The sequence below is a fragment of the Anabrus simplex genome, chromosome 6 (assembly GCF_040414725.1).
Source record: "Anabrus simplex isolate iqAnaSimp1 chromosome 6, ASM4041472v1, whole genome shotgun sequence".
NCBI lineage: Eukaryota > Metazoa > Arthropoda > Insecta > Orthoptera > Tettigoniidae > Anabrus > Anabrus simplex.
Window position 1 is genome coordinate 231181716 of NC_090270.1, and position 26628 is coordinate 231208343.

At 41.5% G+C, this 26628-nt stretch overlaps 1 protein-coding gene across 1 annotated transcript in view; it reads left to right on the top strand.

Annotated features, from left to right (window-relative positions):
- Positions 1–25483, top strand: part of LOC136875944 (cytochrome P450 9e2) — a 152545-nt gene extending 127062 nt beyond the window's left edge. The window contains exons 9-11 of the mRNA XM_068228271.1: positions 4606–4869; positions 24815–24988; positions 25216–25483. Coding sequence (XP_068084372.1) covers positions 4606–4869; positions 24815–24981 — 431 coding nt within the window. The 3' untranslated portion in view covers positions 24982–24988; positions 25216–25483. The remainder of the gene's footprint in view (positions 1–4605; positions 4870–24814; positions 24989–25215) is intronic.
- The last annotated feature ends 1145 nt before the right edge of the window (positions 25484–26628 follow it).

A 26628-nucleotide genomic window follows, 5' to 3' on the forward strand; every position in this document is an offset into this window, starting at 1 on the left:
TCTAGGTGTCGCGCAATAAAAGCCTCGTCTACAACATCAACCGTAGTGACATAGACAAATACCGAGAAAGTTAACAAAATACACCGGTATACAAACTCTCCTCGGTAGAAACACAAATCATCCCCGCCTAGCACACGGACGAATGACTCAAGAGCGGAGATACAGTCTGCCAAAACTGCAGCAAGTACCCAAACTATCCGGGATCCAATCCTTAACACACGCTGCTCTCATGTCTACCCGAGGCAAGTTACTCAAACATGAAAATGCATGCCTTTAAGAATGAGGGACTCGTTCCGTTACTCAACATCACACAATATATCGCATGTTGTAAAGTTGCCAAATCTGATACAAGTATAAATGAAGTCGTTTTACTTCGCTCTCACAAAAATAATCTATACCGCGCTGGTCATATACAAGAGGAGTCACGCTCTTTAAGTTAAGCTTTAAATAAAATGGCTGACTCTGCTATAATACAACAACTAGAAATAGACATAATTTGTGGTTGAAAATCTGAAAGTTACCACTCAAGAAAATCACATTAATAATAATAATAATAATAATAATAATAATAATAATAATAATAATAATAATAATAATAAAATAATACTAATTATGACAAGGTTTAAAGAAATCTGATTCTAATATTCCGAACTTTAAATACGAAACTGCGATCAAGGAAATTATGAACCAATCACAAATTCACACCCATAATGAAAGGAGCTAGTGGAGCCACAAAGTATACTCATATACATTCAAATAAGCATGAAGATAACGCTAACAAAGGTCGTGGATCCAAGCTCCACTAACACACACATACTCATCCATACTTCATACAATAAATCGGAAAAACGTGACAGCATGTTCTCGCACACTTTGAAATTCCATTATCTACTGAATCTAGTATGTCCTGACTTTACTTTAAATCCCTTTTACATTTACATATAAGCCCCGAGACCTTTACTGCGTCTTGAACATCAAAAGAATACAAAATGATGAATTATGGCTAAAATCAAGGATCTGACTTATAAAATATGACACTAACCGCTCAGCTATAAAATTACAATAATAAGAAAGGCAAGCTGTGACCTCATGTAATCAGTCCGCATGTAATTTACAGTTATTTACATTTAAATGTGCAAGCTTAACCTACAGTTTACTGAGATAGGACGAAGACCTCCTAACCAACAGCTAAACCTACTGAAATTAAATAATGAACCTAACCTATCCCCTTTGCTACATTAAAACACGTGCACAAGTACATTATGACACTGCAAATCTAATACTCATCTTTTGTCGATTCCACTCCGTGTCTTTTGTCTTCCGACTCCCATTCCTTCTAGCCGACCATTGTACTGCGATGTCTTCAAACTGAAACCCGTGAGGTCCGTGGATCTCCATTCTGGCGTAGAATCACGTTCCCGACGTCTTGATGCCTCTGGTGGTTCGGAACTTGACTACAACATTCCGTTCATTCGCGGTATTACAGCTGGGTCAATGCAACCTGTCATATACTAACGGGCGTCAGGAAATTTCTCCGCAGTGCCTACGTGCTGCTGCGTAAGGGAGCATCAGCAGAACTGGTGGCAGCATAGTGTCATATCTGTCTCGCTCACTGGCCGCCAGGCCAAGGTCAACAGAATAGCAGTACAGGGAAGGCCACACGTGAGAGCTGTGGGTTGTCGAAATAGTCAGTGTGTATTGCTTTAAGCGAGCGTTCAGATAGATTATTGGAATAGTGCAACAGAATACAAGCGGTAATGTTTATTACTGAAGAGAGAGTGTTTTTGTTGGAATATGTTTTTCGCGTAGGCAATCGGTTTACAGAAAATGCAAAATTAAAATTTCAGGCGCGGTTTCCTAATTCAAAGTGTCCAAACGGGGATACCGTTCGGGATTTGATAAGTAAATTTCGTGTGACCGGCTCAGTTCACGATGTACTGGGAACAGGCTGACCGACGCTTTTAACTGACGAAAAAGTATTTATGAACTTAAAGTGAATATCATTAATTATGTGCAGTTCATTACTCAAGAAACTTTAGTGAACGTCTTCGACAATATGTGTAGACGTGTTGAAGTCTGTCCTCGAACACCAGGAAAACACTTCCAGCATCTGTTATGAATTGCTGTGATGAGTACAAAGTTTACTGTTTGTTTGTTTGTTTGTTTGTTTGTTTGTTTGTTTGTTTTGATACAAACAACAGCCGTGCTAACAACTTAACTGCTGATGCCACCTCGCGCAGCAGCACGTAGGTGCTGCGGAGAATATTTCCTGGCGCCCTGTGTTTTCAACACTCGGTGATAGTTTCCCATGACCGTGAAAACCAGTTCTCATTCGGCCGTGCGACAACTAACTGCTTATCTAACACTGCAACTTTGTCAATTTTCCCTCTCACTCCGCACTTCTCCTGTATTGTATCACAACTCTACATATGGTAGCAGTACACAATGCTGGACTAGAAACTGTGCTGTCTATCAAGCGTTCGTGTCCTAAGAAAATCTACTTTACTCCACCCAAGTATAAACTTGAAATAGGCACGCCACTATACGTGTAAATGTTCATATCGAATTGTTTCCTTTCCACCAAATTTTACAGACGCTAAAATGTCGAATTTTTCAAGTTCACTTCCACCCAGAATTGTTAGTGCGTAATGATCAAGTTATTATCTCGGCATTGTTCTTACAGGCTCCATGCCTACAAATACTTTTAGATCGCTTCTAATGATGAAGAGTAAAGTCTGAGCATATAGAGCTAGTGTAACAATGTCCCAACATACGATCAAGACTTGCTGGCTTCCCTAACTCCGCACGCGCGGTAAGTAGACACTTCTTCTCACGACTTGTCTACTTCGAAGACTCCTGTCGAATAGACCGCTAACCCACGCGCTCGTCACTTTTATTATTCGCCTCCACACACATTGTCCTATGCTCGTTCAGGGCACATCTCTCGATTTAACCAATCTATTGCCAATATTGAAAGATGATTCCTTTTCATTGGTTCAAATCATCACGTCACCAACACTTACTTAAACTCGTGTCATATGACTTCCAGCCTCGTGTCGGGCTTCTAAAATGTGGTTTGCTCGTTTCTGCCATTGTCTTCTATCATTCCCTGATTCTGAAACATGTACGTGAAGGTCGTGCGCGCCCGGTAGCAACCCCTTTTTCTTATTTTAGCTTGCGGACAATAGACCACCGACGCCAAACTTCCTGTCGAATTGTGAAACATATGCCCTGGTGACTCCAAGTTTCCAAGACTGTCGTTCACCAAGTCATTTTTAAGGACTCCCTCGCCTGTTGAATTGAAGTGTGAATCCGTTACTCGCAAAGGTTCGAGGATTATTTAAAATATTCTGAACTCGGTAAGTTATGAGAACCTCTCTTCTAATTGGTTAAGGAACCCGTGGATTATTTAGTCCTAGCCGCTTGGCACAAAGAGGGCCACGAATCAGAATGTGACGTGGAGGCCCCACTCTTATTCCATACCAGCTGTTATCTCGACTCTCAGGACCACTTACTAGACCACTCAGCCGTTGTCCATAGTTCCAAACTAGGACGTGACTATAGTAACATACGCCAAAAACCATCTGAAAGTATGTAAATCGTTTTAATTTTTCAGTAGAGAATTTTCACAAGTTCTATGATGATGTTTCTCATGGATTAACCAAAACTGTAATACAGGTACAGTAAAGGAGAAATACTTACATGCACTTAATTATCACTTTACCTTTTCCAATGTTTTGATCAAAAATACATAAGACTCGTACCTCGCAGATGATAATAAATTGTTATGTTCCATCATGTCATTGTAGTGTGTCCATTTTTGCATATTATTGTTAATGTAAGGATTGAAGTATTTTCTTTCATTGCCGACGCTTTTAATATAACCTTAAGTTTTTGCCTGTCCAATGCAAAATACAACTTCATAAACAATAGAACATACATGGACAATAAACCATTGCATTAATAAGAGAATTACATATTTCGTTACACAAGAACATCCTCAGGTTCTATCAAATTACTTTTAATATCATGTGTGTATATGTACAAAATTGTTTACGTTTCAAAAACTCGTCACAAATCATGAACAAGTGGAAAAAGCCATTTGAATGCAAAAAATGTGTGTTTAAATTCAAAGGCGATTTCCATTTGCTAATAATCACCCAGTCATAAACGGTGACAATTTTACGCAGGGTGAATTGTTCATAATGTTCGTACGACATAAATTGATTTGATACAAATCGAAGGGAAAGAAACATGTATATTTGTTGTTTATAAAAAAGTTTTTTTTTCTAAGTATGTCACTGTTTTACATAAATTTGTATTTTGTGTTTGATAGACTGAAAGACTTAACAGTTATGTTACCAATTTCTATTCGCACATTTACATCAAGTAACTTAATATGATAAATTTTCGATTTTTGATGTTAGTGTTTAACGCTTCCTGCTGAAAAAATACGTTTAGACACATACGTTTATACCCTACGTCCGCACAATCAAAACAAGCCTGGATAGAATGTCCCATACGGAATAGCATCCTAGTATAAGGTATTCACTGTATTCAGTTGGCAATCCTGCCCTAATAGTCCATACGTGATCTGTGTTTCAGAGACGTTACGTATGTACCCCTCGCTGATGACCATAGATCGTGTGTGCGAGAAGAACTGCTCAATACCTCTGTCCCCCTCGGAAGCTCCACTCATCGTCAAAGCTGGCGAGGTGATGATGATACCAATCTACGCGCTGCATCATGACCCAGAATACTTCCCAGACCCATTCAAGTTTGATCCGGAACGCTTCAATGAAGAAAACATCAAAAACATCAAACCCAATACATACATACCCTTTGGATTTGGGCCCCGAAAATGTATAGGTAAGTAGATATGGTAATATTACGAACAGAACTCACACGCACCTCTCAACAAGGATGAAAGTAATGTCAGTTTTAATTTTTCTGCGAATGTAGATGCGGGTTGCACTTTCCACTCACCACTAAACTTTCCTTCGTCTTTTCTGCACGATAATCCTTTCCATAGATAGATACAAGCCCTGTTCAAAAAATAACTCAACTTTTCAAATAATTCTAGTTAGCTTTTTCTCCTTAAAATTATCTCCTTTTCCATTAAGAGAAAGTTCCTAATGTCATTTCCAGTTATGGAAGAAGTCCTAATTGGCAGTTTGGGGGATTGCGAGCAGGTCAGCTTTTATTGCTTCAGTTGAGTGAAATCGTCGTCCATTCATGATGAATAGCAGTTTGGATAAGAGAAAATGTCTGGTGGGGCTAGCTCAGGAGAGTAGGGGGAGATAGAGACGTAAATTACCTTCATGTTGGTAAAAAATTTACAAATCAACGGCGATCAGCTGGCGCATTTTGGGAGCTCCAGCTGTAAAACCAGAAGACTGGTCTTTCCATACTGATATTTTCCATCCTACGGAAGGACTCTGTAATGCACGACACCGTTGATGTCAAAAGGAAAAAGAAAGACCGTCGAACACTTTCTTGTTTCGATCTCAGCTATAAGTCTTTCTTCGGTCTTGGTAAATCGCCATTATTCGGTATGTTTCCGCAAACGTTTTACCCCGTTTAGAGCAGAAGTGACTGTCGATCAGATATATCGATACTCGCAACATAAACTCAATATACACCCAAACTAAATCAGGCATATCGATAATCGCACTACATACTGAACATGGTTGCCGGACAATTGCGGTCACTGGCATTTGCGGTCGCCGGACATTTCCGGTCACTGCGATAAACCAGAAATTCCCCACTTTTCACAGGACATTTGCGGTCACTGAAGCAGGGGGTGGGCCTCATTTGCTTAATCTCGGGGTATCCCCGCTAACCTGCCTGAGCACCTACTCGCTCTTTGCAGATCAAAATTTTTTTCTCGCGGGCATTATTTAGAGATTGATACCTTCAGCCAAAGACACCATTCTATACTGAGACTTCCTGGTGTGAGTACTGTATTTACTACTGTGTGCTGTAATGGAGTTGGCGGTTACTAATCAGGAAAATCGTTGCGCACTTTACAAAGGTTGTATGTACAGAGAGTATACGGTAAGTCAACCTGGTATCGTCATCTGTGTGTGTGTGAGGGAGAAGAACAAGTGTAAAGGACGGCTGAGGACAAGAGGCGAAGAAATACTTCATACCGTCGTTCATCAGTGTGAACAACCTGAAGAAGCGGCCTTCACAGTGAAAAAGCAGGTTCAAGAGGCAAAGAAGAGAGCAAGAGAAGAAGCGACTCCCCTATCACAGATTTACGTGCAGGAGTGATCTGCATAACAGGGGCTACGACTTTGTCACTGATATGCAGCTCAAGAAACTTTAAAATGGACAATGCGTCGGCAACGAAATCAAGCCCGCGGACTTCAAATAGAGCCAAAAACAAGTGGTCTGATCATTCTCAATGAAGAGGCGTTAAGGCAGCCCGTTTCTTTTAGCTGACGACGGCATGGGTGAGAGAATTATAATTTTTAGTGCCGAAAAAGGTAGAGAAAATCTTAGGCATTGTGCGCAATTTTTTATGGATGGCACGTTTAAGAGTTTCAGCAAACAGTTCGCCCAGATATACACCATTCACGCAGACCTTGGAGGTCGGAGTGATGAAAGCAACTTGTATTCGTTTCTTTCACCTTATCTTAGAAGCGGTTCCCCAATAGAATCCTAAGAAAATCACTATTGACTTCGAAGCAGCTACGTTATCAGCACTACGAGAAGTATTTCCGTCAGCAGAGTTAAGTGGCTGTATTTTTCACATGAAGCAAAGTCTGTGGAAAAAAGTACAGGAACTTAGCCTGACGAGCGACTACAAGGAGAGTGAAGATGTACATCTCCACATCCGAATGTGTGGTGCTCTGGCATTTTTGAAGCCAGATGACGCAGTGAGGGATGGCTGGTGATACATTCTCAGGCTCCTTCTACAGAAAAACTTTCTGGCTTCTTCGACTATTTTGTAGACGTATGGCTGGAAAACAGCGAGATACCAATCACTATGTGGAGCTGTTACAAAAAGCGACATCGAACAACAAATGCTGCAGAGTGATGACATCACACATCCACATCCTCGATTCGACGATTTGGTGGTTTGTTGAAAGAAGAAAGCAGAGGTGACGAACTGCATGTACCTGAAACTGGAGCTCACTGTCGAAGGTAAGAGAAGAAAGATGAAATATGTGAAGAAAGATGACAGGATTGAATGAACCCTTAATAAATATGAAGAAACCAGCGACATCAGGTCCTGCTTAAAAACAATTTCTTACGTAGAAAAACCAGCGTAATATTCTTGCTGCTTCAGGTATTCCTAATGTAAATAGGTATGTACAAAGGAACAAAATTATAACGACGCTCACCTAAAGCGGACAAAAGTAAGTGACGAAACTTAGTTACAGCTGATTTTAAACACGCCAAAATGATTTTAATACAATCATTATGCCAGTCCAAAGCCTGGATAAAGTGTGATGGGAATCAGCATTTTAAAGCATATAATTTACTGTCGACCAAATTATTGTATGTACTCGAGTTTGGAGGTTGTGACCCCCTTTGGGTGGGGGACGCAGAAGAAGAATACGTCCACGGTATCCCCTGCCTGTCGTAAGGGGCGACTAAATGGGGCCCCGGGGCTCCCAACTTGGCAGCGTGTTTGACAGGATTGAACCTGCCAAGCTGGGGCTAGAAGGCCAGCACCTCAACCGTGTAAGCGCCACTGAGTCCGGCATTTCTAATTCTTTCCCATCCCATTTTCTCCGAAAAATATGTTAGCGTGACGTTAGACTACCAGAAATAAATATATTAATTTAATTTAATTTAATTAATTAGAGTTTACATATCAAATATACGAGCTTGTATATCTGTGTGACTCGCCCCAGGGGCTCTGAAATTTGGAGCGTGGGTTGGCGACCACGGGGCCCTCAGCTGAGTCCTGGCATTGCTTCCACTTACTTGTGCGAGGCTCCTCACTTTCATCTATCCTATCCGACCTCCCTTGGTCAACTCTTGTTCTTTTCCGACCCCGACGCTATTAGGTTTGCGAGGGCTAGGGAGTCTTTCATTTTCACGCCCTTCGTGGCCCTTTTCTTCCTTTGGCCGATACCTTCATTTTTCGAAGTGTCGGACCCCTTCCATTTTTCTCTCTGATTAGTGTTATATAGAGGATGATTGCCTAGTTGTACTTCCTCTTAAAACAATAATTACCACCACCACCATCTGTGTGACTGTTTGTATCGTGGTAGCCACTGGACCTTTTCGTTATGGTGGTGATTACTGTTTTTGTGCGAAAGTAGAACGGTGCCACCATCCTTCCTTAAAACTAGCCAACAAAAATTTTCTAATAGGTCCGACTCTCTTCTAGGGAAAAAGAGGGAAAGGCCACGAAGGACGTGAAAATGTAAGACTGCCTGGGCTTGACAAACATCTTACCGTGGGGGTCGGAAGAGAACAAGAGTTGACCAAGAGAGGCCGGATAGGAAATAGAATATATTTATTTTTCATCTACAGAATTGTATGTTACCAAAACCATGTAAAGTTTCTATATAGAATTGTGTTTGTGTCTGAAGGTATCAGTCTCTAAATAATGACCACGAGAGAAAAATGCTGATCTGCAAAGAGTGAGCAGGAGTTGAGGCAGGTTAACGGGGATACCCCGAGATTAAGCTAATGAGTCCTACTCCCTGCTGCAGTGACCGCAAATGTCCTGTGACACCTGGGGAGTTTCTGTGAGTGGGCACACGTTATCTCAGTGACCGCAAAATGTCCGTGATTTTGTGTGGACCGTAAATGTCCGTAACTGCAAATGTCCGGACACCACTCAACACACCCATGAAAAACTAGCTGCTGAGTGATAGCGCGCGGCAATTGGAAATTTCGGAACAGGGTCAAAAACGAATATACTATTATCGATACCACCTCATCGCACCAGAAGGTACTGTGCCATTTCACTGTCCGACATTAATAGTTTATTGGAACTAACGATGCATAAATTCAGCAATCTATGTCAATAAAATACAATATATGGCATGATCGAGGCAGGAAAGATCAAGGCTGCAGTGACTAAGATAAGTAAAAGTTAAGAATTGTTAAAACACTACTATTGAAAAACTGCAAATTGAAAGAGGAAACTTGAGCAACGATCGCATCAAGATAGAGATACATATCGCGAGCAGCAAGTTAAGACTGGAAAGAAACTCAAGGGATTTAAGAAAAAAAATTTGCGACATACATATATTAATTGAAAAACGCAGAAATACGAAACCGTAAATAAAGTGGCGAGTTAAGAGGAAAGATAGCAAGAAAGGCTTACACTGCATCTTCAAATCGGCAAGGGATAACCATTGATCCATTTACCAAGAAGAAAATCTTTAGGATACGGGAAATAATTAAATTAACATATCAAAATAGCAATTATAACAATAGCAATTATAGCAATTCCTGTTCTCAGTTCAGAACCAACGCACTAAACACGCACTGTGTCAAACAGGTCTTACACGGCGCACACACACGATGCTCAACTGAACAACGTTGGGAGCTGGTGGTGAAACAAAGTCAGACATTTTGGTAGTCTACAAGCGTTATTACATTTAAAGTTAAAATGATGGACTTGATATTGAATTTACCGTGTTAGAAGACTATGGAATCGGTATCATGACGCAATTGACTTCATCTGTACTTATTTCTGTTGCATTTGCGCAAGACATGGCTTTCAAGATGTTCTAAGAAGACAATGGCCCGATGTCCGGAGGAGACTGACCTGAGGTGACGGAAAAGGAACCATACCCATCCCAGAGCATCCTAATGACCAGCGGGAGGATGATATTTCCGTGCCCGAACTACACCTGTCCTGGAGCATCTAATGCAATCCCTTGGGGCGGATGGAAAAAGATAAGTCGTCTTTATTAGCGCAGGAAGTTAAATAAATCTTGCAGATTTCAATAATATCTTTAACTTGTTGATGGATAAATGGTGAGGCGTTGTGATCCTCAAATTAAATCAGATATGTCAGACTCGCGCGAATTAATAATATATTTGTGTCGAAATGCAGGGATAATAGGTAGTCATCTGTATATCATAACCAATCCTTGGCGAGGATATGCGTGAAGTGAATAACATGTAAGTGCTATCGCAGTGACATTTAATCAAATAATGAGGTTATTATATATGAATTATGAGATCTATAACGATATAATAGTTGAAATTATAAGTGAGTAAGGGTTAATATCTTGTAATATGGAGATCGTACAGTGCCGGATATGATCAGAATTGAATTATATGAGGATATGAGAGTAATATGAAGTGAAACAGAGATTGATTGAGATGAAATGGATTAATCAAGTGGATAAATGATGGTTAGAGAATTTTGTGCGTCAAAGGTTGTATGCAAGAGAAAGAAGAAATATGATATTGAGATGTGAAGAAAGTGATATATGAATATTGAATGAATATGAAGAAGAATAATGAATGTGATATGCATTGTTTCGTCTATAGGAGTAGAAATGATTTGATATGAAGATAAAAATAAGAAGGTTGACGTAATCCAGGGTTAGTAATGTACTTGATACAATCATGTGTGATAGTTAATAGGTATTCCATATCCAACATGTATGAAAACGTATTATGAAGTTTATAAGGAGTTACGGCACTTGTAAATCAACGAGGTAATTCATTGTACGGAAAGTTGAGTAGGATACGATCAGAAATTAACCCATATCTCTACTATATGATGAATGTTTGCTGCAGAAGTACATGGCACTTTCTTAATCCTATACCCGAGTATGATAAGTCTTTCATATATACTTCCAGAAGTTAATGATCAATAGAGTCTTCAAGAATAACACTCTATACATATTTTAATAAATAACAGTATGTGAGGTGTTGCAATTTAATTACCTGATGATAGATTTCATCAGACACAATATACAGGGTGTTAGGTGTATACGTGCAGATATTAAGCTAGTCGGCAAAGAAAAAGACATCTCACAATATATGCTATGTACTTTTTATCTTGTCCTATTAGTTTGCCCATAACTGAGCCAAATATTTCAGGACCTAATGTGTTTTGAACGGCCGTAGCAGGATATGCCGGTTACGTCATTCTGTCCACGCGTAGTGGAAGTACAGTAGCAGAGTCTAGGGCTTGTTGAACCTGTTTCTTATCGCAGGCCAACACATGTTGTTGTGCACTTCCCCTAAAGGCTTGGCAAGTAGGCGAGGATGACTCACGTGCCAGGCCACTTGCTGTACTTGAAAACCGGTCTAGGGTACTCTGTGTGAAATGTACACAGGATCCTTACAGTGACCTCGAAGATACGCACCAGCACATACGTGCGAATAAAGTATTGTGTAGTTGTGTGTGATTTATAAGACGTCAATGGCATTACTCAGTGATCCAACCTGACAAAATGAAAGGAAATAGTTAATAAGTAAATGAAAAATGAGCGCAAAATTTCTGTGCTGTTATTGCGACAGTCTACGATGAATTTCTGACAATAGACAATGCGAGTTGTCTATGCTTATTCATAAACTTTTCAGGTCAATGAAAGGACGGTGGACACTGAAAGAAAAGGCTGTAAGTATTCAGTAATATTGTTATTAATGAGACAGATTTCAAAAACCGTAGTTGCAACCATGCGTGAACATTGCTCGAAGGAACAATAGCTACTGTGGATTTCTTTTGCTGGATGCTTTACGTCACACCGACACAAATAGGTCTTATGGCGACGATGGGACAGGAAAGGGCTAGGAGTGGGAAGGAAGCGGCCGTGGCCTTGATTAAGGTACAGCCCCAGCATTTGCCTGGTGTGAAAATGGGAAAACACGGAAAATCATCTTCAGGGCCGCCGACAGTGGGGTTCGAACCTGCTATCTCCCGAATACTGGATACTGGCCGCAGTTAAGGAACTGCAACTATCGAGCTCGGTCTACTATGGAATTGCCGCCGGGCATTTCTAATAGAAGGCTTATTCTTCTTTTTCCTAATCTGTTTACCTTCCAGGGTTGGTTTTCCCTCGGACTCAGCGAGGGATCCCACCTCTACCGCCTGAAGGGCAGTGTCCTGGAGCGTGAGACATTGGGTCGGGGGATACAACTGGGGTGAATGACCAGTACCACGCCCAGGCGGCCTCACCTTCTATGCTGAACAGGGGTCTTGTGTAGGCCTTGCGGGGGAATGGGGAGATTGGAAGGGATAGACAAGGAAGAGGGAAGGAAGCGGCCGTGGCCTTAAGTTAGGTACCATCCCGGCATTTGCCTGGAGAAGTGCGAAACCACGGGAAACCACTTTCAGGATGGCTGAGGTGGGAATCGAACCATCTCTACCCATTTGACCTCCCGAGGCTTAGTGGACCCCGTTCCAGCCCTCGTACCACTTTTCAAATTTCGTGGCGGAGCTGGGAATGGAACACGGGCCTCCGGGGGTTGGCAGCTAATCACACTAACCACTATACCACAGAGGTGGACAGAAGGCTAATTACCGGACAGTAAGTGCCGATAGGTAATGTAACGGACCCGTTTAATTAAAACGTCCGTAATAATAATGTTCCTACTACTACTACTACTACTACTACTACTACTACTACTACTATCTTTACGTTCCACTAACTAATTTTCACGGTTTTCGAAGACGCTGAAGTGCCAGAATTTTGTAAAGCAGTACTTTTGTAAATGCAAGTAAATCCACAGACACGAGACTGGCGTATTTCAGCACCTTCAAATACCACCGAACTGAGCCGCCTTCGAACCTGCCAAGGTGGGATCAGAAGACCAGCGCTCTATCGTCCGAGCTACGCAGACCGGCATTGGGGCTTAGAGTAAGTTGATCGTGCGGTTAGGGGCGCGCAGTTGTGAGCTTGTATTCTGGTGATAGTGGGTTCGAACTCCACTGTCGGTACCCGGGAAGATGGTTTTCCGTAGTTTCCCATTTTCACATCAGGGAAATGCTGGAACTGTACCTTTATTAGACTTCGAACGCTTCCTTCCCACTTGTATCCCTTTTCTCTCCCACTGTCGCCGTAAGACCTATTTGTGTCGGTGCGACGTAAAACAATTTGTAAGTACATGCTTCGGTAATTTCTGAGACATGTCTGCAATTATATTATTAATAATAATTCGGACCTGTTAAAAGTTCACAATTTTCTTTAGTGTTTTCTGACAGATTACGAGCTACGAAGTTTGCGTGGGGCGATTAACTTTTATTTACATAATAGTCAGTAATAATAGACTAACACAGTTTGTATAATAATATTGTTAGTTGCTTTTCGACGGATGCAAGCTAATCGCACCGCCAACTCGCCCAATAATAATAATAATAATAATAATAATAATAATAATAATAATAATAATAATAATAATAATAATAATAATAATAATAAATCTTCACGTGCCAATGGAGACGCGTGGTGTCGGAATTTTGCCCACTGGTATTCTTTAACGTGCCCGTAAATCTACCGATCAGAAGCGGTCGTATTTGAGCACCTTCAAATACCAGCGGACTGAGCCAGGATCGAGCCTGCTAAGTTCATGAAACCAGTGCTTGAACCGTCTGAGCCACTCAGCCTGGCAACGTTTATTTTGATAGGTTGAATAGGCACTGCAAAATCAGCAGTAAGCTAGAAGGTTCTCATTTACATTTAAACATGTTCTCTTCGGTTGGAAGCACGAAAGGAAGGTACGTTTAATTAATTTATGTTTATAACATGTCCCTTACTTTATGAAGTAAAACGTTCGATGTGTTTTGACATTTCAATTCCGATACTACTCACTTTGAAATTCTATCCCATGCATTCTTTCGTTGACGTAATAAACTTTATTTACGTACACGTCAACACGGGTTGTTTCTGCATACGGCGAGTTGGACTCCCAAAAGACCATGATATTGAAATCGCACTGTGGGAGAATATTCCACGTAAGCAGTTCGACAAAAGCACTAGACCTGTCACATGCCGGTTGTCTGCTGTTCTTAGCGACGGAGATGTCGCTGGACGGGTTCCCCACCCCTACATGAAACCGGTCTGTCTGACCTTGACCTGAATAACAGCTGTCAGAGATGCGAATTATCGTCCGTTCTAGTACGCGAGTTACTTCGTAGAAGTAGCATCAGTAGTAGTATTTGAATAATGCCAGTGTATGAATACCACGAATACCATTATATGCTGCTAGTGTATCGTGTGGCAGAACAGAACACGGGTCGCCCTTCATGAATCTATCGGGAAAGGCTTCCAGCAATTTATATTATATTTCTTATTCCCTACGAGTTAAAACAGAGGACACTTTGCGTTTTAAGGGCCGATGATATTAAGGCAGCAATCATCATCATCATCGTCGTCGTCGTCACGTATAAATATTCAATAAAATAATCGTTTTATATTCATCATTACTGAAATAGGAACTATAAGTTAACATTTAACTTAAGAAGATTGCCTAGAGTGTTTTGTTAATTTACAAAAGAAAGTTTAACATTTCTTTTAATGCAATCTGTATGTTTTTGTTTTTTAAACTGTTGAACTGTAATGTTTAACATAGGTACATTATGTTGTTCACAGGCGTTTTCGTGTACGTTCGTAAATCCGTACTTTTCTATTCGAGATAGTCTTGTTACCGTCCACCTGGAATTACGGAGCCCGTACTGTATATTAGTTCATTATTTTTCTACAACAGAGTGTTACGAATGCGACTGTAGTTCCCGCGACCACGCCACTCTTATGTCTGTGTCACTAATGTGCACTTTGTTCAGCTGTGTGCTGCTTGACTATGTGGCTCTCGTTACCTTCTTCTTCCTCTTCTTCTACTGCAGCCTTATGTCTTAACAGGTATACTGTATTCTACCGACATCATCTCAACACGCTGTAGCGTAATCTGCTGCGATTTACCGAGCTCGATAGCTGCAGTCGCTTAAGTCCGGCTCCATGGCTAAATGGTTAGCGTGCTGGCCTTTGGTCACAGGGGTACCGTGTTCGATTCCCGGGAGGGTCGGAAATTTAACCTTAATTGGTTAAATTTCCTGGCACGGGAACTGGGTGTATGTGCCATCTTCATCATCATTTCATCCTCATCACGACGCGCAGGTCGCCTACGGGAGTCAAATCAAAAGACCTGCATCTGGCGAGCCGAACTTATCCTCGGACACTCCCGGCACTAAAAGCCATACGACATTTCATTTCAGTGTGGCCAGTATCCATTATTCGGGAGATAGTGGGTTCGAACCCCACTCTCGGCAGCCCAAAAGATGTTTTTCCGTGGTTTCCCATTCTCACATCAGGCAAATGCTGGTGCTGTACCTTAATTAAGGCCACGGCCGCTTCCTTCCCTGTCCTAGCCCGTTCCAGTCCCATCGTCGCCATAAGGCCTATCTGTGTAGTTGCGACGTAAAGCCAATAGCTGCTGCGATTTGTTATTAGCACCATCATAGTAAAATGTAATATAGTTGTGGCGGAATCTTCTTAGATAAGTTCGACATCTGTAGATTGTGTATAATTTGATAACTCATCTGTACTCATGAAAGCGACCGTCGGCCTGGCGTTCAGGTTAATAGCTACATGTCTCTAACGTATAACCTTGTTTATGTTTCTTATATTTATTGATGTGTATGTTTGATGTTTATACACAATACGAGATTACAGCTGACTCATCCCCACGAGCTTGACCTGGTTCTCGTTTTACGCATAGTAATCTGTAGGTAACTACTGCGAACGATGCTACCTCACGTGACATACATTTCATCTTGTTTCCTCTTAAACCACGCATATTTTACTATTTTCTTCCACGTATTTCAGCTTTTAATGACCTAATAATAATAATAATAATAATAATAATAATAATAATAATAATAATAATAATAATAACGTTAAGTGCTTTACGTCCCACTAACTACTTCTACGGTTTTCTGAGACGCTGAGGTGCCCGAATTTAGTCCCGCACGAGTTCTTTTTATGTACCAGAAAGTCTGCCGACACGAGGCTGACCTACAGTATTTGAGCACCTTCAAATACCACCGGACTGGACCAGGTCCGAACCTGTAAAGTTGGAATCAAAAGGCCTGCACCTCAACCGTCTGAGCAACTCAGCCCGGAAGGAGGCACGAAATGTAGGTACGTTTAATTTATTTAGTTGTATAACATGTCCAATATTCCTTTGAAACTAAACGTTCGATGTGTTTCGATAATTCAATTCCGATCCTACTCATTTGGGCATCCCATAACTGCTTTCGTTGGCGTAAGGACCTGCCATCTTTCTTGTACCTTTACGCAATGCACAACGGGGATCTACTGTATTTCACGTCCCGGCGCGCCTATACCAACCAATAATTATATCACACGCTCGTACAGGTCCCTCACCGATTCAGGTTTTCAGGTCATTTCCATACTCACTAGACCACGGGGCTGATGACCACACGTATCCCAATTCCTTAAAGGACATAACAGCAAATGAACCAGTATTAACACTGAGAATTCGGTACATCCAGGGTCCGAAACCGATGACCAGGGTTGTCTGAAGCCCCTAAGACGGAAACTGAATACTGACAACTACGAAACCAGTCTGGCGAGAATGTAACGTAACAAGGCATACGCTACTGTAGTAGCCACCTTCAGCTGTTATCGTAGCTCAGTTGCTCTTAAACATAAAACCAGTTTGACAAGGGTGTTACGTAACATCTCGTGGTAGCGTTCAGCTGTTGTACGTAAACATAAACAGAAACCAGTTTGGCACGCATGGCGCGTGACTCGCCTGTTCACAAAGGGAAGCTATTCATTCACAAGAACAAGGCATACTACCTATTCTAAAAACATCGTATCTCTTTGCTCTCGAAAATAACTTCCGAGAATTACTAAAAGTTTGATATATAGTGGTTCGTCACATCGTTCTCTATTGCTAGAAGAAATATCTGCAGGTATACACCTAACACCCTGTATACTTTAACTCATTTTTAAGATTTATGAGATGAATGATATCCTTTAGAGCTGATAGATGATAGTAGATATTAATATGGAAAATGGCGCATAATGTGGTTGACTTAATGCTTATCTTTTTCCTGATGTATCCGTGACGCAGAATATCTGAATAATAAAATTTATCCTCATCCTAAATAACTAAAAGGGATATAATTACAAGAAGAAAAGTAATTGATGCTGAAATATATTATTTCCTAAGAAGATCTGTAATTGTTTTAAGAAACTTTAGCTGAAGTTAGGGACATTTTCCTTCACACAAATAACTAATGATACAAAGATAGAGACGTGATTTCATTTACATGAGTTGAGCTTTACAGAATTATTCCAATTTTCTATTGTACATAATTATTATCATTTCAACTTAATTAAAGATCTTTGATAATAAGAAGGACGTTAATTAATATGAATTTTCAATGAAGATATTAATTCTTTCCAACGATATTTCATTCTTTAATTTACTAGATTTTAAATAAATAGATGTAACAAAGATATTGGTATTTATGTTCATACTTTACCATAAGCATCGTAGTCATATAGTCATCCGTAATTTAAGATATAGTCGAAATTCTTTTGACAATATCTGATAGTGCCATTGGCGATAGAAGAAAAATACGAATCCACGCGTAGAAGATAAACTTTGATTGGAAATTGAACCCTGAGCAAGCTAGTCTGGATTTCTTCGCGAACCGCCCTGGACGCAGGAAAGGCGCAATGCACAAACTCATTTGTTATTTCTTTAGCACGACAGTGGAATACACTACCTGTTCTATCAGAGGGGCCTCACCTGCTAGTTTCAGGCAACTTTGTCACTAGTATCTAGTATGGATGAAGTCGTAGATTGTTGTTCTTATATTGTATACCTATTAGCCTTTTTAAAGCTATTCACTGTAGTCCTATATGAACGAACTGTTATTATTACAAAATAACATACGTTAACATTTTGGGAATACTATACTGTAGTTATGTTATAATGGTGCAAATCATCCTCCTCCTCCCCAACATGATTATCATCGTCATTGATTTCTTATTCTTGATTGTAATGATTATCTATATATATTTTAAAAATTTGCAAAAATCAGCTTTGTTCAGTACGTCCATCCGTTCTATTGGACCGATTTGATCCATTTTTATTTCATTCTCTCCGGAATTATCTGCATGTGAATCACCAGGCATTGATAGATCTAAGTTCAGTCAACTTTCTAAAATCAAATCACTAAATTACCACAGTAATAACTGCAGGCAAAGGCTTACCCTTGCCCGGAATACATTCTGTATTTAGAGGGTGCACACAGTTAAGGAGCAATATCTTTACGTAAATATCGACGTAGCTAAACGACAAAAATTGACGGTGACTAAAGGCAAAAATAGAATTTCGACCAATTTTGGAACACATATGACTTAATAAAAATAATCGGAAACGACCTACATCCTGTGACAATAAAGTTCAGTGAATAGTCCTGTACTATCAACATAGATGAACAATGCACGACAGTGACCTTGGGTGTCCTTCGAAATGGTCCCCTCACATAACTATGCACTGCTGAGATCGGCGATACATGTCCTGGGAACTTTGCAAAAAGGCTTCCTTTGGGATGGTGTTCAAAAACCGCGTCACGTTTCGTTGGATGTGAGGAATATCGCCAAATCTCTTTCCTTTTAAAGCGAGTTTGAGTCGTGGGAATAGGAAGAAGTCTGGAGGATTGAGATCTGGCGAGTATGAATCCCGGAGAACGCCATTCCATGCTTCGCCGTATCGATTCAGGGTCGTACCTGAGGCACCGGGGTTCATCCTCAGTGACGAAACAGTTCAAGATATTTGGTGTCGCATCCGCCGCTTCGACAAAATCCTGTGAAGCCTCTAAACGTGCCTGCTTCTGATCGTCCGTCAAGTGTTGTAGCACAAGACAAGAACACGTTTTCCTCTTCCCTAACTTCTGGGTAACGATTTGTCGCACGGATTCACGGTCAATCTGCAGTTCATCCGCTATCATGCGCACAGTTAGTCGCCGATCTTTCGTGATTAATGTCCTCGCCTTCTCAATGATTTCGTCATTGACGGCGGTCGCCGGTTTTCCGCTATGGGGCTGTCAGAAACACTTTCCCGGCCTCCTCGAAAACGGGCGAACCACTCGTACACACACTTCAAGGACAGTGCTTGATCTTCACAAACACGTACCAGCATTGCATGAGTTTCTTTCGGTGTCCTGCCAAGTTTAAAACAAAACTGTACATTGATCATTTGGTCGTTCATGTTCCTGTTCTCAGTTCAGAACCAACGCACTAAATACGCACTGTGTCAAACAGGTCTTACACGGCGCACACACACGATGCTCAACTGAACAACGTTGGGAGCAGGTGGTCAAAACCTGCTGCTACGCAGGTGCAGCGTTGTGTGTCGCCAGTGTTACCGGATCGACCGTTCTGACTTCATTCACCGAACTTTATCGTCACAGGTTGTATATTAATGTTGAATCCCTAGTTTTAAGGTTCGCTAGGCTGATTGATGACAGTTCCAATACGAGTTGCATTCGTATACATCATATCTATAGCGTGACACGTAAGTACGTGCTGTTTCCACTTATTTGTACTTTTTATTTGAAAGGATCAGCTACTCTCCGCACAATATGGGCTGCAAAAATGACGAAGTTAAACGCGAACCAAAATAATCTAGAATTAAAACTTTAGTCAGACACACAACAACAACTTTAAAGCTACAAAATAGTTCATAAAATATCAATTACCGCCACAATAAAGAAATATACAAACATTCAATCGACCCACAATTAACAAGTAATGCAAATCTTAAAAGTAAGCATTAAAAACACCCGTTCAGCGCATGGAGCAAGTTCATTTACACGTTACATCACCTATTTATAACAAGTGATGCGGAGCAACATGGGTCCTCTAGCTTGTCGTTATAATCCTGTATTTTTAGTAGACAATAAACAGAGAGGAGGATGATCTGCCTAGTCAATACTATGTGTTAATTTTTTAATATTTACCTTTCACCTTAACATTATGTCTAGTACATGTTTCGAGAATATGCACGTTCTCTTTTTCAGCTAGTTAAGTTAAAATTCCTGTATACAATAATACCTAGTGAAAATGGGGGCCCCCATTAACAAATATAAAACAATGACCAGTACAATGTAACATGTTAAAAAATTAAAGGATGGGGGCATGGAATTAAATTCCATCTTGTCATATACAATAAAACACAGTAGGGTGATGTCTTTTATTAATTAAAATGTTGAGCATTGCGTCTTGTTGTGATGTGAGGTCACTGTGTCCTTTGTGTTCCAATACTTTCTTGTAAAATTCAGGTGGGGTGGTATTAAGAAGAATATGAAATGATATAAAAACTTGTTGTCAAGCCGATACCTTCCGTTAATATTACGAGTTGTATTCTCATTTTGTTTATGATACAGTCTTTATTTTACTTTTCCTTCTTACAGACCATATTAAGTTCATATCAACCTGGCTGCATAACACACCTATTAACGGAGGGTTCGGCTTGACAACAAGTTTTTATATCATTTCATATTATTCTTAATACCACCCCACCTGAATTTTACAAGAAAGTATTGGAACACCAAGGACACAGTGACCTCACATCACAACAGGACGCAGTGTTCAACATTTTAATTCACACAAATATCATCCTAATGTGTTTTATTGTATGTGACAAGATGGAATTTAATTCCATGCCCCCATCTTTCAATTTTTAACGTGCTATATTGTACTGGTCATAGTTTTAGATTTCTTAATGGGGGCCTCCATTGTCACTAGGTCTTATTGTATACAGGAATTTTAATTTAACTAGCTGAAGAAGAGAATGTGCATATTCTCGAAACATGTAATAGACATAATGTTAAGGTGAAAGGTAAATATTAAAAAATTAACACATAGTATTGACTAGGCGGATCATCCACCTCTCTGTTTATTGTGATTAAGTCAATACGGACCCAATACCAGCCATTATGGTCAAGATTATTAATATTGTTTAGTAGAGGTAAAATTTTTCATTTCTGGTCTATTTATTTTAATTCTGCACATGTAAATATTGTATTTTCTGGTCAGATGGAAGAAAGTGACTAGTGACCTTAATCTAGCAAGCCAAAATGTTTCTATTCTAGATACTTAGCAAGGATACCACTTCACAGTGCTACTTACTGGCAATAGCTAAAACTATTGATCACATGCATATATAGAGCTTCACTTTCCCCTTCCTCTCACATTATCCGTCTAGATTCATCCTGGCCAGCCTATCATGAGTATATCTTCTAGTCAAGACCACACCCTGAACTTCTTCCTGGCCCCAAGACAATAATAGCATCTACGGACTCAGGTGTTTCACATGAGTCATCGGAACTTTTCGACTACAATAACAAGCCCACCTCATCAAACACTGGGCTACTCACATGATACATAGAACTTCCCGACTTATGACTAGCAATATTTTCCCAACCGTTGTACAAAACAAATTATTCATACCACATATGGAGACCTCCCAGCTCCATGAATATGGGCAGTATATTCAAAGATCGGTTCATTTCTTTATAGGACTTCGCATAAGCCCATAGTTTTCAAACCGTAGGGTGCTGGAAAGGGGGAAGGTGAATTCCTTCTTAGGGACAAAATATTATAACTAGTATAAACAAATTAGGTTAGAAATAAGAATATACAGAGTGTTTCGCCTACCCTTTGCGATCTAATTTTATGTTACCCACCGAGGTTACTACAACTCTGCAAAGCATCGGCCGGTCTCCCAACTCCGGTGTAATATAACGAGATGTGTGGTTACGGGTTACAAGACAACAGGATTAGTGAGCGCCACTATTAATTCGTTACGGATACCTGGAATGAACGTGTAAAAGGAGTGCGGATACGAATAATATGTACTTTACAACAAAAGCTGCGAACACGGACCAGGAACAGGTATTGTATGGACAGGAGAGCGTCCACAGTATGCTAAGCTTCGTAGTAGCTCACTTGGCAAGGGCGTGGTCGCAGTGTGATCGTGGACAGGGTTCGATAAAACGGAGGTTCGATTTTCCCGCAAGTAATATAATTTAATCGCCAATTTCCTAGGATGTGGAAAGGTTGCATACTTAATAGTCTCCACAGACAGCCCCGTAAAGGGCCGTTGATATCGTGGCATAGGTTATGGAGTTCGGTTGGTCAAGGCTAGGAAGTATGTGACAGGATTACAGTTACCTACCTCACTTAATGCAGCACCTGCTCGAACTGACAACCTCCGTAGTCGATAAACTGATGCGTGCGATGTGATAACGATCGTCTGGCACGTTGCAACACCAGCGTAACAGATCGTCATGCCTCAATGATGAGCTATCTAAGTTGATCAGGTTTGGCCGGCTCCTGCGAATACACCAGTTGTTTTGTACGGCCCCACAGAAAATGTCCAGGGTATCGGGCAATGTGGCGAGCCAGGGGCTAGGTCTCCCCCTTCCTATCCACTTCTGGAGCTGTACATGGTACTGAAGTTCCCTCAGCCTACACCATAAATAAGTAACAATATTGTTTTCCAGTTTAAATTATTTGTTTAAGTGGTGAACGAGTGTAAAAACATTATTGTTTCTTCATGAATAATGAAATTGTGTAACAAGACGTCAAACCCAGTGTTTTAGAGGAAATATAAATAAACAATTGGTGCTGAATAGTATCCTTTTAAAAAGGAGTAATATTTTACAATAAACTCCCTCAAGAAATAAAACAGTACACCTCTGTGATGTAGTGGTTAATGTGATTAGCTGCCACCCTCGGAGGCCAAGGTTCTATTTCCGGCTCTACCACAAAATTTTAAAAGGGGTACGAGGACTAGAGGGATCTACTCAGCCTTGAAAACTCTAAGAGTAGAGGGGGTTCGATTCCCACCTCGGCCGTTCTCGAAGTGGTTTTCGGTGGTTTCGTCACTTCCTTTCCAGGAAAATGCCGGGATAGTACCTAGCTTAAGGCCACGGACGCTTCCTTCCCTCTTCCTAGCCCATCCCTTCCAATCTTCCCATGCCACACAAAGACCCTGTTCAGCATAGCAGGTGAGGCCACCTGGGTGAGGTACTGATCCTCCTCCCTACTTGTATCCCTGACCAAATGTCTCACGCTCCAGGACACTGCCCTTCAGGCGGTAAGGGTAGGATTCCCCGCTGAGACCGGGGAAAACACTCCAGGGTAAACGAATTAAATAAAAATACACTGACTGACAGAGCAAATACAACACCAAGAAGGAGTGGTTCGAAAGGGATGAAAGTTGGGGAAAAAAATAGAGACGGCACGGACGAATAATTGATGTTTATTTCAAACCGATATGCAGGTTACACAATGCACACGGCATCGACTCAGTAGGATGTAGGACGACCGCGAGCGGCGATGCACGCAGAAACACGTCGAGGTACAGAGTCAATAAGAGTGCGGATGGTGTCCTGAGGGATGGTTCTCCATTATCTGTCAACCATTTGCCACAGTTGGTCGTCCGTACGAGGCTGGGGCAGAGTTTGCAAACGGCGTCCAATGAGATCCCACACGTGTTCGATTGGTGAGAGATCCGGAGAGTACGCTGGCCACGGAAGCATCTGTACACCTCGTAGAGCCTGTTGGGAGATGCGAGCAGTGTGTGGGCGGGCATTATCCTGCTGAAACAGAGCATTGGGCAGCCCCTGAAGGTACGGGAGTGCCACCTGCCGCAGCACATGCTGCACGTAGCGGTGGGCATTTAACGTGCCTTGAATACGCACTAGAGGTGACGTGGAATCATACGCAATAGCGCCCCAAACCATGATGCCGCGTTGTCTAGCGGTAGGGCGCTCCACAGTTACTGCCGGATTTGACCTTCCTCCACGCCGACGCCACACTCGTCTGCGGTGACTATCACTGACAGAACAGAAGCGTGACTCATCGGAGAACACGACGTTCCGCCATTCCCTCATCCAAGTCGCTCTAGCCCGGCACCATGCCAGGCGTGCACGTCTATGCTGTGGAGTCAATGGTAGTCTTCTGAGCGGACGCCGGGAGTGCAGGCCTCCTTCAACCAATCGACGGGAAATTATTCTGGTCGATATTGGAACAGCCAGGGTGTCTTGCACATGCTGAAGAATGGCGGTTGACGTGGCGTGCGGGGCTGCCACCGCTTGGCGGCGGATGCGCCGATCCTCGCGTGCTGACGTCACTCGGGCTGCGCCTGGACCCCTCGCACGTGCCACATGTCCCTGCGCCAACCATCTTCGCCACAGGCGCTGCACCGTGGACACATCCCTATGGGTATCGGCTGCGATTTGACGAAGCGACCAACCTGCCCTTCTCAGCCCGATCACCATACCCTTCGTAAAGTCGTCTGTCTGCTGGAAATGCCTCCGTTGACAGCGGCCTGGCATTCTTAGCTATACACGTGTCCTGTGGCACACGACAACACGTTCTACAATGACTGTCGGCTGAGAAATCACGGTACGAAGTGGGCCATTCGCCAACGCCGTGTCCCATTTATCGTTCGCTACGTGCGCAGCACAGCGGCGCATTTCACATCATGAGCATACCTCAGTGACGTCAGTCTACCGTGCAATTGGCATAAAGTTCTGACCATTCCTTCTTGGTGTTGCATTTGCTCTGTCAGTCAGTGTAAATAATACCTTATCTGACTCAATATTAAAGAAAAGATAAAATTACCTACTAACAGAGTATTGTATTACTTAGGGGAATTTTGATTTTTTTTCAAAAATATGCAGGATGAAATATGCAAATTTAAACATACGATGTTTTGTGCCTAAGTATTTTTGTCTCAATTTATTTTGGATTAAAAAGTGATAATTGAAATAAGTATATAAGTATATTTTGAATTTTGAAATTGAATTGCTTGTTCGTTACAGGTGAGAGATTTGGCCAAGTGGCGATCAAACTGATGTTAGCCACTCTACTACCTCAATTCACATTTTGCGTCACTAGCAATACCAGAATACCCCTGAGGATCAAAAAGAGGAACTTCTTGTGGATCCCAGAAGGAGGATACAATCTCGGAATTATCTTGAGGAATTGATGGAGGGGTATTTTCGTCATCACCTACTAACAGAGTATTGTATTCTTTAAGTGAATTTTAATTATTTTCAGAAATATGCAGGTTTATGCTATGTAAATTTAAAAATATGATGTTTATGCCTAAGTATTTTGTCTCTATCTTATTCTGGATTAAATACAGATAATTGTAATATAAGTATATACGTATATTTTGAATTTTGGAATTGAATTGAATTGATTTGTTTGTTTGTTGCAGGTGAGAGATTTGGCCAAGTGGCGATGAAACTGATGTTAGCCACTCTACTACCTCAATTCACATTTTGCGTCACTAGCAATACCAGAGTACCCCTGAGGATCAAAAAGAGGAACTTCTTGTGGATCCCAGAAGGAGGATACAATCTCAGAATTACCTCGAGGAATTAATGAAGGGGCGTTTTCGTCAGAGTGCACCACTCACTTGCGAACTCTGCAAAATTTGTAACAAAATATTAAGGAAGTAAAGTATTCGTTTTTATGTGTTAAAATATGTAACAAAGTATTAAGGAATAAAGATTTTTTTTTATGTGTTAGCATAGGTAAGAATGAGTTTACAGGACTGTGTTACTTTAATCTAACAAGGGAACATCGGCAATGGGTTAGTCGCCGATCGCGATGAAACTTGGAAAACACATGGACGTACACGTAAAAATGATGTCAGCATCAATTTTGGTTGCCAACATTCATTAAGGCGTTAACTACGGGGCCTAAAAGTTGCGACATTTCAAATTCCGCGTGATCAGCGATGAATACCTGCTGGCCAATGCTAAGTTGGCACACTGCGTACTTGGAGACACGCCTCTGCACCTCCTCCCCTCCACGCTCCAATTGGTTCGCCACCGCTCGTTTGCCTTCTCCCCGCGCTTGCCGGTTGCGGTGGCGAACCAAATGGAGCGGGGTGGGGAGGACGTGCAGAGACGTGTCTCCAAGTACGCAGCGTGCCAGCTTAGCATTGGCCAGCAGATATTCATCGCTGATCGCGTGGAATTTGAAATGACGCAACTTTTAGGCCCCGTAGTTAACGCTCTAATGAATGTTCGCACCCAAAATTGATGCCGACATCATTTTTACGTGTACCTCCATGTGTTTTCCAAGTTTCATCGCGATCGGCGACTAACCCATTGCCGATGTTTCCTTGTAGGTGTGGATATTGAAACAAGGCGTGATCGCTCTTGAGTGCACGCTACCGACATTGAGTATGATGCAATAATCGTCACAATGAGCAGAACGTGTTACACTTCCTTTTGACTATTCTGTTGTGTTTCAGGGCGGTACTTTCAGGGCTGTATTCGAGGGTACACGCAGGTATACGCCATATGCCCTCTGCTTAAGTCCATTCATTACAACTATGCCTTCTGATTTATTGCATAAACCTTCTACTTTTGCTTATTTTCTTTTTAATTTCGCCATTGTGTCAGTGAGTTTTAACTCTCCAACTACGCTCGTAATCGTGAACTTTTTTTTGCTATTTGCTTTACGTCGCACCGACACAGATAGGTCTTATGGCGATGATGACATAGGGAAGGAAGCGGCCGGGGCTTTAATTAACGTACAGCCCTAGCATTTGCCTGGTGTGAAAATGGAAAAGCACGGAAACCATCTTCAGGGCTGCCGACAGTGGGATTCGAACTCA